General features: G+C 45.5%; 1 protein-coding gene across 3 annotated transcripts in view; it reads right to left on the reverse strand.

Annotated features, from left to right (window-relative positions):
* Positions 1-2,814: 2,814 nt before the first annotated feature.
* Positions 2,815-13,390, reverse strand: part of TMEM241 (transmembrane protein 241) — a 1,254,706-nt gene continuing 1,244,130 nt past the window's right edge. For all 3 annotated transcript variants that reach the window (XM_069620899.1, XM_069620898.1, XM_069620897.1), the window contains one exon: positions 2,815-3,849. In XM_069620899.1, coding sequence (XP_069477000.1) covers positions 3,792-3,849 — 58 coding nt within the window. In that variant the 3' untranslated portion in view covers positions 2,815-3,791. The remainder of the gene's footprint in view (positions 3,850-13,390) is intronic.

The raw sequence follows: 13,390 nt of genomic DNA on the forward strand, positions 1-13,390 counted from the left end.
GTTTCTGTGGCCAATGGCGAACTTATTAGTAGCTTATATAGAATGCCTACCAGCTCCAACATTCCATTGCATGCGAAGAGCAGCCATCCCACAGCCTTAAAATGGAGTATTCTGTATGGGGAATTTATTTGCATACGTAGAAACTGCTCTAATATTAATACCTTTGACAGCAAATGTGCCTTGATGGCTCAGAGGTTCAAAAATCGAGGCTATCCAATCAAAGTACTGGAAAGAGCGTTTTTAAAAGCTAGGGACATGGATCGTTCCCTACTATTGGTTTCCAATGTTGTCCGAACGAAGATCACGGATAATGCAGACACACGTCTGATTCTGACCTTTGGCAATGGTGCCCAAAATATTCACCAAGTAATACAGAAACATTGGCATGTTTTAAAACTGGACGAACATCTTGGCGAGCTACTGGCACCTAATACTAACATCACATTCTGCAGATCGTCTTCATTTAAAGATACCCTTGTACCCAGCTTCATGAGTCCTCTAGGTGACCAATCAGGAGCCAGTTGGATGAACATCAAAAGACCGGGCTTCCAAAAATGTTCTAAATGTAAAGCATGTACCTATGCTGTTAACATCAATTGTTATTTACATCCCATTTTAGGAGGGAACATTAATATTGTGTCTAGAATTACTTGTGAAACTGAATATGTGGTATATGTGTTAAACTGCCCATGCAACAAGTGGTATGTCGGTAGCACCAAAGGAAAACTAAAATTAAGGGTGTTACAGCACATTAGGGCAATCAAGAATGCTGACCCGACTTACCCTATGGCCCTTCATTTGAAGAACCAACATGCAGGTAAATTAGAGGGTTTCACCTTTTTTGGTATACATACAATCACCAAACCACTCAGAGGAGGCAATCGTGAATTAACACTACGACAATTGGAAACCAGATGTATTTTAGACCTAGAGACAAAAAAGCCCAGGGGTCATAACCTCGATGAGGAATTATATACCTTCCTGGGCACATGAGGTTTTTGTAGATACTGTCTCAGGTTCGCTCTGACCAGGTCTCATATGTATCATATGCTTACCTTTTTCTTTCTAAGTTCAGACAAGGTTACGTATATAGCACGTGCCATGCCCTGAGCAATGAAATGTACAATGTGTCTCTGATTTTCACATATTAATAACTTTCATACTCCTTAAATTTTTGACGATATAGGTGTTATTATACGTATATATATAATAATGGTCTGGGGTTCTGTTCTCACAGTTTTAGTGTGTTTTTAAACTATTGTTTTTAACTTGTAGTTGCATAGGTTTTGGTACTTATTTTAAGTGGCTCTTACAACAGAGATTTTTGGACTGGTTTTTACCTGCTTTATTGTGTTAAATCTGTGACAATTCTACATGGACAAATTACCTAGGGTTTTTATACTGTATTTGTAATACCTTCCTTCTTTTAAACATAAGGATGCATGTACATGGGCTAACTTCTTACTAATATGACTTATAGGTCATTTTATGAATTTGGATATTTTATGCACTTAGCACTTTATAATTAAGCAATGTTTGTACGCACTTTGCACTTTATAAGAGGAAACTTTTTCCGCTCTAGTTTTAAAAAAATCAGCAGCCCATGCATGTACCTCAGACTCGGTGAGAAATATAAATTAATAGAGATACTCTTTATTTTATACAATTAGGATACTATAATCCACAGACTAAACAACTGACTACAGAGCCCTATATTCATAGGAGAGGTACATGCATGGACGGAGAGCACTTAGCCGATCTGCACTCTACAAAGGCTACCCCCACTTTTGATTTCCACTAGGCAGCCAGGAGCAGTATTTGATTATTTTCTCTTTTCATGTAATGTTAATGTATAAAGGACACACAAAAAGATGGAATCTGAAAAACAAATGTTTTTTTTTATGAAGTTGCTTTATTTTAAGCGGCATCATTATTGCCCTTTCGGCATGGGTTTTGAAATTGTGAATTCATTTTAAAACATTGCAGTACTGTCATCTATGTCTCGTATGTTAGAGGAAGTTGTCTGCATTTTCCTATGAGAAATGTATACTATCTAATTGTTCCAAGATGGCTGCCTGACAAAACATGCTAAACAAGCGGCTTCTAGCAGGTAGACACTCTCCATGCACAATCAGAGAGTTGTTAGGGGTTAAATTGCAGTCCATCATCTGTGTTGTTTGTAAACCTTCGTGATCAAGCGGTTTGCATACTGCGAAACGCGTCGTTCTTTTTTGGTTCCTTTTCCTGATGCATTTATATTAATAAAGAAAACGTGCTGCCAGGAAATATTGAGGTGTCTTTTCCACTTAATCGCAGCAGGGATATTTTTCTCCTGTTGCAGCTGCTCTCTGGAGTGCATTCCACTGGTTGCCTTTCCTTCGAAAAGCTTCATTTTGACATATATAAATATATATATATATATATATGTATTTTTTTTTACTTAAAGTCATCAGTGGATAATACAATAGGATAGTTAATTTACTTAATCAACCTAAAATTTAAACACCAACGAGAGCCTACGTCTTCTATATCTTTTGATCAAATATCTTGTCTCATGTGTGCAGACTTTGCAAGGTAAGTGCGTAAAGAGGAGCAAATGTCATTGGGCCTGAATAAAGTGGGAACCATAGAGAGGTACATTTCCTCTTTCTCCGAGGTAAAAACCAATTGACAAAGCCATTCTAAGCAAGACGGGGTATGTTACGACTTCCTATACCACTATACTAACGATTAATTCTGTGTTTCAGAAGCACATGTGATCTACAGCACGAAACCTCAGATATCTGCGGCAGTGACTAATTAACAGCAAGCATGGGCTTTTCATTTATTTTATTACAACATTTGTATAACAGTTTTTTTTTATGCCCATGCCTTCCTACTGCATGTTCATTTTCACCACCCTGTATATTTTTCCATGGTCTTACAATTTTCTTGAAAAACGTTAGCAATCAAATCTTCTTATTGCAAATCTTGATTGTAAAAAAAAATGTAAATGTCTGTTGAAACTTCTTTTGCCCAGTAAGTATGACGTGAGTTCAGTCTTTTAGCTGCATGCTCTGTAGTTTCTTGAACCCAGCGATACCTCCTATCTATTAGAAATGTAAACCAATGGGATCTCCCTTTAATCACAGTTCAAGAGAAATGTGCTGACCCTGGGAAAGGAAAAGACACTTGCAGGATACATCACACTGGTTGCCCTTGCAACTAGACTTCGTCTATTATCTTCTGCACCCAGCTCCTTCAAAAGACATGATCTGCAAGCAGTGTACAGGCCTACCCCCAACCAGACGGATAATGCGTACACAGTGTTACCATCAGGCTGGGCGAGCCAAAGAAGCCACAGTGTTGTTTTAAAGGCTTATGCAATGGTCTTACAGGCCACCATTACATACATCTGCATTGTCGCTGGGTGAGTGATTTTCCCCAACTCTTTGCGAAAGTCTGTGGTGTCCACAGCTGACGGCACAGTCATTGCTTCTGCAGAAGATTCAAGTGATTAAACTCAGCGGGAATAACTCTAAGCTAAGCATCAACTTCTCGCGTAGACACAATGCAGGATCCTTTCCTTCACGCCGGCTTGTGCAAACAGCAGCGTTGCCACTGTTTTAGTTCAACTCAAACATGACACACCGTGCGGTCCCTCCGCTCCCAAAGTCCATTTCCAAACTAGCTGAAGGATCAGCGAATGGATTCAGCTCAGGATCCTTGGTGATGTCGCTTTTGATTTGGGTACATTGTCCTGATTGAGTGGGCAGTTTTAGCTCCTTTGTCCAGGTTTGTCCTTTTCGCTATTAGCCTGTCCGGTCTGCGTACACTAGCAGGGCTTCGCCAAATGCACCAAGCAGGAGGCTGTAAAGAAAGCATAGTGTTAATGTTAGTCTCAAGAAAGGAAGAAAGAGTCACAATGAATGCATGGTGGGAAAGCCCTGAAACAAAGATGCCATGCGTTCTACTAAAGCCTATTTTATACTTAGTACATGACTCAAATAGCAAGGGAAATATTGCTTGGGGTGTAGAGTTTAACTTGTCTGAGAAGGCTGCAGGAGTTTTTGGGGTTCTTGGGTGGTAAATGCTGAGTGTCAGCCACTCCAAGCGAGTCGGGCCCTTATGGAAGTTTCCCAACCCACAAAGAGCCGCCCAGCTGTGAAAACGAGCACAGGAGCCGATGACTGGGGGTCGAGATGTTAGTGTGCCCGTAGTCAGTCAAAAGAGGCAGCATCACCAGATACAAAGTACTTGGACAACAAATATTGTATTTGCAAACTTTCATTCACCAAAACGCAGACACAGACAGTAAATATTTCTCATACTCGTGGTTCACCTTAATACAACCACAAACCATATGTGAAATAGCAGATTTGAGTCAATGCAAAAGACCGTTTTTTATCATTTTGTTGTGGCTTGTGTAGTGAATATGAATGTTGGCTTTCCAAGACCGATCTTGCCTAGCTTGTCTGTGGGGAGGGTTGCAGGGGTGGGGGGGAGAACCACATTGAATTCATATTCATTGTAAAACCGCATTCAATCACCTTTGCCGTAGTATCATATTGTCAACTTTCATAATGTACCAGGTTCTCGGCCTACTGACACCTTGGACAGGCAAACCCAGGTGTGTTTGTTAACAACTCAAGGAAATAGCACGTCCTGGTGTCTACCTGGCACCACAGAAGTGCATGATTTGCCATCTATAGCCAGGGGCGGACTGGGGCTTAGAAAGGTCTCGGGCACCAATGAAAACGTGGCCCACAGTTACAAGAGGCAATTGATCCCTTTTGTGACAGACTGTTTGAATAGTACCCAAGGGGGAGTTTCTTGATAAAATGCGATGCAAATGGTGCAATTTAAAGAATATTTATTCAGCAAAAATGGTCAATGCTACTAACCACATACTGAAGTAACTCATCAAACTGGCCCACATGGGCCAAAGAAGTGGGCCACTTTGACCAAAATAACGGGCCCACCCTAGCATTCTGCGTTTTTGGTTCGCCCATGGGCCTATTGCCCTATAGGCCAGTTTGAGCCTGCCTATAGCCGCCCCGCTTATTCAACAGTCACATATGCCAAAATAATGACAATTCAAATCCTGAACCATCTCCTGTGCATGGTAACATTAAGGCTTGATAAAGCAAGCTTTTTATAGCAGTAAGTAAAGTGCGACTTACTCATGTATGAGCAAGCGACAACACATTCAGGAAAGGTAGGATGAACAATGAGATGAAAGTAGATTTGACGCGCAGATCCCACGTTAGTTGATTGGCTGTGTTATATTGCCGTGATTGTAAATTCACAATGAGTCTGTTAGTTGCAAAGGAACTTGATATTTATTTTGCTTGTAGAGAAAATCAGCCGACACGTGTTTCCACCCTCTGGGTCGTTGTCAAGGCAAAAATGTGTGTTATGGGATATAACCAATATGGCTGTCTGAGTAATATCCACCTTGGAAGGTAGGTTGCAGTATCGACCCTGAATGGCGGGTAACGAGTTTTGAACAAAAGGAATTAATTATGGATAAGGTCTTCAATGAGATAACTAATGGTAGTATGAAGTGCTAAAAGTCAAGTTAATGGGTTAAATCCCCAGCTCTTAGTTCGAAAGTACAGCAAGGGGTCGGTATTGCAACCTACCTTCCAAAGTGGATATTACTCAGACAGCCATATTGGTTATATCCCATACCACACAGTTTTGCCTTGACAACGACCCAGAGGGTCGAAACACGGGTTGGCTGATTTTCTCTACAAGCAAAATAAATATCAAGTTCCTTTTGCAACTAACAGACTCATTGTGAGTGTATAATCACGGCAATATAACACAGCCATTCAACTAACGTGGGATCTGCGCGTCAAATCTACTTTCATCTCATTGTTCATCCTATGTTTCCTGGTTCTTACTAGGGGGTACCATTAGAAGTGTTTTTGACGCAGCACATCCAACTAATAGCATATCATTACTATCTTGTACTAATCTGCATTTCTGTGGCAGCGCCAATTAGCGCACTAGCCAGTACAAAGACCCCTAGGTTCAATTTATACATTCAGGAAAGGGAGCGAGAGGGATTTAGAAAAGGCTTCATGATCTTTCTTTCATATCATACGTCACGCACAGCAACTTGCTTCAAGACCAGCAAAAGAGGTGTCCCCGGGGGCATGTGTGAGGGTGAGGGTGTCTGAATGGGGCAGAGTAACACCCCCACATTCACTAAACTTCAACCCCGAGACAGGGGAAACCCCCGATTTGCGGGTATGCGGCCTCTTTTGGGAATAAGGTGTAGCATACACACATGTTCTGGCAACACCGGATTCCTTTGTAAATCCCGTTCTCAGGTGCACGTTATGACCCTATGTAGGGATCACTTAGGCCTGGCATAGCGCATGCATTCTTTAGTATTCGTTGCGACGACGTGTTTGCCTTTGACCATATTCTGTGATGTGACTGACCGCATGCGCCTCGGGGCCAAGAGTCTGTGTGCATTTATGTGTTTCATATATAGCTGGAAGGCAGCGGCCTGGTCGGCAGGAGGCCAGGAGGGCTATGAATGAATAAACAATCCCTGGCCGCCAGGTGCTCTTTCAGGAGCAGTGCTTTCACTTCCTTCCTGACGAGAGAAGTAGAAGAGCCGAGGAGAGGTTAACAGCCTGGCGGTAATGGATTGCTTAAGTGCTAGTTTGATGCCAAAACGCAACAGGCGGAAGTTCAGCACTTTCTCGACATGACGCCGTATACAAGGGTAGCAGCAGAAGCCCTTTTAGGAAGCACCTTGGGGGTTTGCGCGGGAAAGCCGTCAGCAGAAAAGGCCCGTATTTGCCCGACTGCCCGGGTCATGTGAATGTCAATGACATGTATCACTCGGCACATAATGAGCTTGTGTCAGCGGAGATCAAACCAGGCTCGCGCTTAAAGCAGCAGTGTGAAGAAATGTTTGCGCAATGATTGCTGCCTGTTGCAAACTTTTGACCTGCGTGTTGCTCACAGATATCAGCAGCAGGCACATCAACCAACTTTGCTATCGAACCAGACGTCAGAAAGAGAATGTTTAGAGTTGGATGATAGATGCGTCATACAACATCCACTAAACAATGTACTACACACAGCAATAGTAATCATAACATTCAAGAAATAATGCAGAGATACCTGTTATATTTGACAAAAACAGCGCAAAAGCAGTTGGCTTGTACGCATGCCATCCTATGCTAGCCATGCCCTCGGTCAGGGGGCTGCAACCTTTGGCTCTGCAGATGTTTTAAACTACAATGCCCATCATCCCACACCATGAATAATGCTGGCTAGGGCGGATGGGAGCAGTAGTCCAAGACATCTGAAGAGCCTAAGCTTGCAGACCTCTGTCCGCAGTAGGCTACTAGCACAGTGTTGCTTTGAAATGCAGCCCCTGTGCCTGTTTTCCAATAATGTGATCCCCTTCTCGAGAGGGTGGCAGCCATATAGGAGACGCATATAAACGGTTCAGTATCTCGTAGCCATGCCATAGCCAACCTACTAGACCCTTTCCCTCGCGTAACAAAGGCAGAAAGGTAAGCTAGCCTGTGCACCATGTCGCCACCGCCTGGAGAAATGAGTAAGTACACATGCCCCGAGTCCTTTGGCGTATGTGCAATTTCCTCCCCGGTGGAGTGACCGCATCTGGCCGTTAGGCTGCATCATTTTCTACAGCTGTGTGTGTGTGCAGGATTGCAATCACGCCTGCGGTTTGTCCACGGGGAATTGCAGCTGTAGAGACACAGGGGTGGCATCTAGCCAGCTATGAGAGATCCCCGCCAAAGCCACATGCAAAAACCCTGACTCCCAAGAACTTGAAAGCTCCGTCTGAAGAGGCTGTTTGAATTCTCCAGTTACTGCACCATCCGTGGCCATGCATTTCTGATCAGCACACGAACTGGAAACGTTGAGAGGACGACAGCCAATCGGAATCCTCGGAATACAGTGGCGAGATGGATGCTAGTATGTGAGCATCTCCCTCAGAACACACAGATCATTGAAAATACATTTAATGAGCAGAGGAGGAAAGGCAGGAGGTGTCGCGAGAGGAGGGAGAAGGAAGGGGAGAAGGAGTAGATGCCAGTGCAGGTAACTTAATGTGCAAATGGAGCCAATCAAAAATCCACTCACAGATGCACCTGCATGCCGCCTGGGACCATACATTGGGAGCAAGCCAAAAATAAACTTCAGCAACACATGATGGACTTGCGATTGATAGTGGACAGCAGTCACAAAGTGCACCCCAGCCTTCCACTTCAAATTGCTACAAATGTAGTATTACAAAGGTAGCGGGCGCCCCTCTCTCGCAAGAACAGACATGATAACCTGTTCAGTGGTTATTAACCACTTGAGAGTTCGCAGCCACTGCTTTTACTCACTGTGCCTTTCACAGATGGGAAATATCCATTTGCATATCAGTCTTTGTCCTGCCCAGGGGCAGTCCAGCACCGAAATACAATGGCAATTCCAATCTGAACGAGAGTACCACCAGCAACCCCATACACGTGTTTCACCCTTGTTGGGGGATCATCAGTGAGGTGAAGCTGATGCCTCTCTAAGCACAGTGAGAGGGAGACCACGTCTGGTTGCCCCCAGGAGACCTAGGGTTACCAATCCCAGGTTCCTTAACAAATAGTATTACAAAGGTAGCGGGCGCCCCTCTCTCGCAAGAACAGACATGATAACCTGTTCAGTGGTTATTAACCACTTGAGAGTTCGCAGCCACTGCTTTTACTCACTGTGCCTTTCACAGATTGGAAATATCCATTTGCATATCAGTCTTTGTCCTGCCCAGGGGCAGTCCAGCACCGAAATACAATGGCAATTCCAATCTGAACGAGAGTACCACCAGCAACCCCATACACGTGTTTCACCCTTGTTGGGGATCATCAGTGAGGTGAAGCTGATGCCTCTCTAAGCACAGTGAGAGGGAGAAAACGTCTGGTTGCCCCCAGGAGACCTAGGGTTACCAATCCCAGGTTCCTTAACAAATAGTATTACAAAGGTAGCGGGCGCCCCTCTCTCGCAAGAACAGACATGATAACCTGTTCAGTGGTTATTAACCAATTGAGAGTTCGCAGCCACTGCTTTTACTCACTGTGCCTTTCACAGATGGGAAATATCCATTTGCATATCAGTCTTTGTCCTGCCCAGGGGCAGTCCAGCACCGAAATACAATGGCAATTCCAATCTGAACGAGAGTACCACCAGCAACCCCATACACGTGTTTCACCCTTGTTGGGGATCATCAGTGAGGTGAAGCTGATGCCTCTCTAAGCACAGTGAGAGGGAGACCACGTCTGGTTGCCCCCAGGAGACCTAGGGTTACCAATCCCAGGTTCCTTAACAAATAGTATTACAAAGGTAGCGGGCGCCCCTCTCTCGCAAGAACAGACATGATAACCTGTTCAGTGGTTATTAACCACTTGAGAGTTCGCAGCCACTGCTTTTACTCACTGTGCCTTTCACAGATGGGAAATATCCATTTGCATATCAGTCTTTGTCCTGCCCAGGGGCAGTCCAGCACCGAAATACAATGGCAAATCCAATCTGAACGAGAGTACCACCAGCAACCCCATACACGTGTTTCACCCTTGTTGGGGATCATCAGTGAGGTGAAGCTGATGCCTCTCTAAGCACAGTGAGAGGGAGACCACGTCTGGTTGCCCCCAGGAGACCTAGGGTTACCAATCCCAGGTTCCTTAACAAATAGTATTACAAAGGTAGCGGGCGCCCCTCTCTCGCAAGAACAGACATGATAACCTGTTCAGTGGTTATTAACCACTTGAGAGTTCGCAGCCACTGCTTTTACTCACTGTGCCTTTCACAGATGGGAAATATCCATTTGCATATCAGTCTTTGTCCTGCCCAGGGGCAGTCCAGCACCGAAATACAATGGCAATTCCAATCTGAACGAGAGTACCACCAGCAACCCCATACACGTGTTTCACCCTTGTTGGGGATCATCAGTGAGGTGAAGCTGATGCCTCTCTAAGCACAGTGAGAGGGAGACCACGTCTGGTTGCCCCCAGGAGACCTAGGGTTACCAATCCCAGGTTCCTTAACAAATAGTATTACAAAGGTAGCGGGCGCCCCTCTCTCGCAAGAACAGACATGATAACCTGTTCAGTGGTTATTAACCACTTGAGAGTTCGCAGCCACTGCTTTTACTCACTGTGCCTTTCACAGATGGGAAATATCCATTTGCATATCAGTCTTTGTCCTGCCCAGGGGCAGTCCAGCACCGAAATACAATGGCGATTCCAATCTGAACGAGAGTACCACCAGCAACCCCATACACGTGTTTCACCCTTGTTGGGGATCATCAGTGAGGTGAAGCTGATGCCTCTCTAAGCACAGTGAGAGGGAGACCACGTCTGGTTGCCCCCAGGAGACCTAGGGTTACCAATCCCAGGTTCCTTAACAAATAGTATTACAAAGGTAGCGGGCGCCCCTCTCTCGCAAGAACAGACATGATAACCTGTTCAGTGGTTATTAACCACTTGAGAGTTCGCAGCCACTGCTTTTACTCACTGTGCCTTTCACAGTTGGGAAATATCCATTTGCATATCAGTCTTTGTCCTGCCCAGGGGCAGTCCAGCACCGAAATACAATGGCAATTCCAATCTGAACGAGAGTACCACCAGCAACCCCATACACGTGTTTCACCCTTGTTGGGGATCATCAGTGAGGTGAAGCTGATGCCTCTCTAAGCACAGTGAGAGGGAGACCACGTCTGGTTGCCCCCAGGAGACCTAGGGTTACCAATCCCAGGTTCCTTAAGGGTGAAACACGTGTATGGGGTTGCTGGTGGTACTCTCGTTCAGATTGGAATTGCCATTGTATTTCGGTGCTGGACTGCCCTGGGCAGGACAAAGAGTGATATGCAAATGGATATTTCCCATCTGTGAAAGGCACAGTGAGTAAAAGCAGTGGCTGCGAACTCTCAAGTGGTTAATAACCACTGAACAGGTTATCATGTCTGTTCTTGCGAGAGAGGGGCGCCCGCTACCTTTGTAAAACTATTTGTTAAGGAACCTGGGATTGGTAACCCTAGGTATCCTGGGGGCAACCAGACGTGGTCTCCCTCTCACTGTGCTTAGAGAGGCATCAGCTTCACCTCACTGATGATCCCCAACAAGGGTGAAACACGTGTATGGGGTTGCTGGTGGTACTCTCGTTCAGATTGGAATTGCCATTGTATTTCGGTGCTGGACTGCCCTGGGCAGGACAAAGACTGATATGCAAATGGATATTTCCCATCTGTGAAAGGCACAGTGAGTAAAAGCAGTGGCTGCGAACTCTCAAGTGGTTAATAACCACTGAACAGGTTATCATGTCTGTTCTTGCGAGAGAGGGGCGCCCGCTACCTTTGTAAAACTATTTGTTAAGGAACCTGGGATTGGTAACCCTAGGTATCCTGGGGGCAACCAGACGTGGTCTCCCTCTCACTGTGCTTAGAGAGGCATCAGCTTCACCTCACTGATGATCCCCAACAAGGGTGAAACACGTGTATGGGGTTGCTGGTGGTACTCTCGTTCAGATTGGAATTGCCATTGTATTTCGGTGCTGGACTGCCCTGGGCAGGACAAAGAGTGATATGCAAATGGATATTTCCCATCTGTGAAAGGCACAGTGAGTAAAAGCAGTGGCTGCGAACTCTCAAGTGGTTAATAACCACTGAACAGGTTATCATGTCTGTTCTTGCGAGAGAGGGGCGCCCGCTACCTTTGTAAAACTATTTGTTAAGGAACCTGGGATTGGTAACCCTAGGTATCCTGGGGGCAACCAGACGTGGTCTCCCTCTCACTGTGCTTAGAGAGGCATCAGCTTCACCTCACTGATGATCCCCAACAAGGGTGAAACACGTGTATGGGGTTGCTGGTGGTACTCTCGTTCAGATTGGAATTGCCATTGTATTTCGGTGCTGGACTGCCCTGGGCAGGACAAAGACTGATATGCAAATGGATATTTCCCATCTGTGAAAGGCACAGTGAGTAAAAGCAGTGGCTGCGAACTCTCAAGTGGTTAATAACCACTGAACAGGTTATCATGTCTGTTCTTGCGAGAGAGGGGCGCCCGCTACCTTTGTAAAACTATTTGTTAAGGAACCTGGGATTGGTAACCCTAGGTATCCTGGGGGCAACCAGACGTGGTCTCCCTCTCACTGTGCTTAGAGAGGCATCAGCTTCACCTCACTGATGATCCCCAACAAGGGTGAAACACGTGTATGGGGTTGCTGGTGGTACTCTCGTTCAGATTGGAATTGCCATTGTATTTCGGTGCTGGACTGCCCTGGGCAGGACAAAGACTGATATGCAAATGGATATTTCCCATCTGTGAAAGGCACAGTGAGTAAAAGCAGTGGCTGCGAACTCTCAAGTGGTTAATAACCACTGAACAGGTTATCATGTCTGTTCTTGCGAGAGAGGGGCGCCCGCTACCTTTGTAAAACTATTTGTTAAGGAACCTGGGATTGGTAACCCTAGGTATCCTGGGGGCAACCAGACGTGGTCTCCCTCTCACTGTGCTTAGAGAGGCATCAGCTTCACCTCACTGATGATCCCCAACAAGGGTGAAACACGTGTATGGGGTTGCTGGTGGTACTCTCGTTCAGATTGGAATTGCCATTGTATTTCGGTGCTGGACTGCCCTGGGCAGGACAAAGACTGATATGCAAATGGATATTTCCCATCTGTGAAAGGCACAGTGAGTAAAAGCAGTGGCTGCGAACTCTCAAGTGGTTAATAACCACTGAACAGGTTATCATGTCTGTTCTTGCGAGAGAGGGGCGCCCGCTACCTTTGTAAAACTATTTGTTAAGGAACCTGGGATTGGTAACCCTAGGTATCCTGGGGGCAACCAGACGTGGTCTCCCTCTCACTGTGCTTAGAGAGGCATCAGCTTCACCTCACTGATGATCCCCAACAAGGGTGAAACACGTGTATGGGGTTGCTGGTGGTACTCTCGTTCAGATTGGAATTGCCATTGTATTTCGGTGCTGGACTGCCCTGGGCAGGACAAAGACTGATATGCAAATGGATATTTCCCATCTGTGAAAGGCACAGTGAGTAAAAGCAGTGGCTGCGAACTCTCAAGTGGTTAATAACCACTGAACAGGTTATCATGTCTGTTCTTGCGAGAGAGGGGCGCCCGCTACCTTTGTAAAACTATTTGTTAAGGAACCTGGGATTGGTAACCCTAGGTATCCTGGGGGCAACCAGACGTGGTCTCCCTCTCACTGTGCTTAGAGAGGCATCAGCTTCACCTCACTGATGATCCCCAACAAGGGTGAAACACGTGTATGGGGTTGCTGGTGGTACTCTCGTTCAGATTGGAATTGCCATTGTATTTCGGTGCTGGACTGCCCTGGGCAGGACAAAGACTGATATGCAAATGG

Source organism: Ambystoma mexicanum, chromosome 5q, assembly GCF_040938575.1.
Source record: "Ambystoma mexicanum isolate Mex_15411 chromosome 5q, UKY_AmexF1_1, whole genome shotgun sequence".
Taxonomy (NCBI): Eukaryota; Metazoa; Chordata; class Amphibia; order Caudata; family Ambystomatidae; genus Ambystoma; species Ambystoma mexicanum.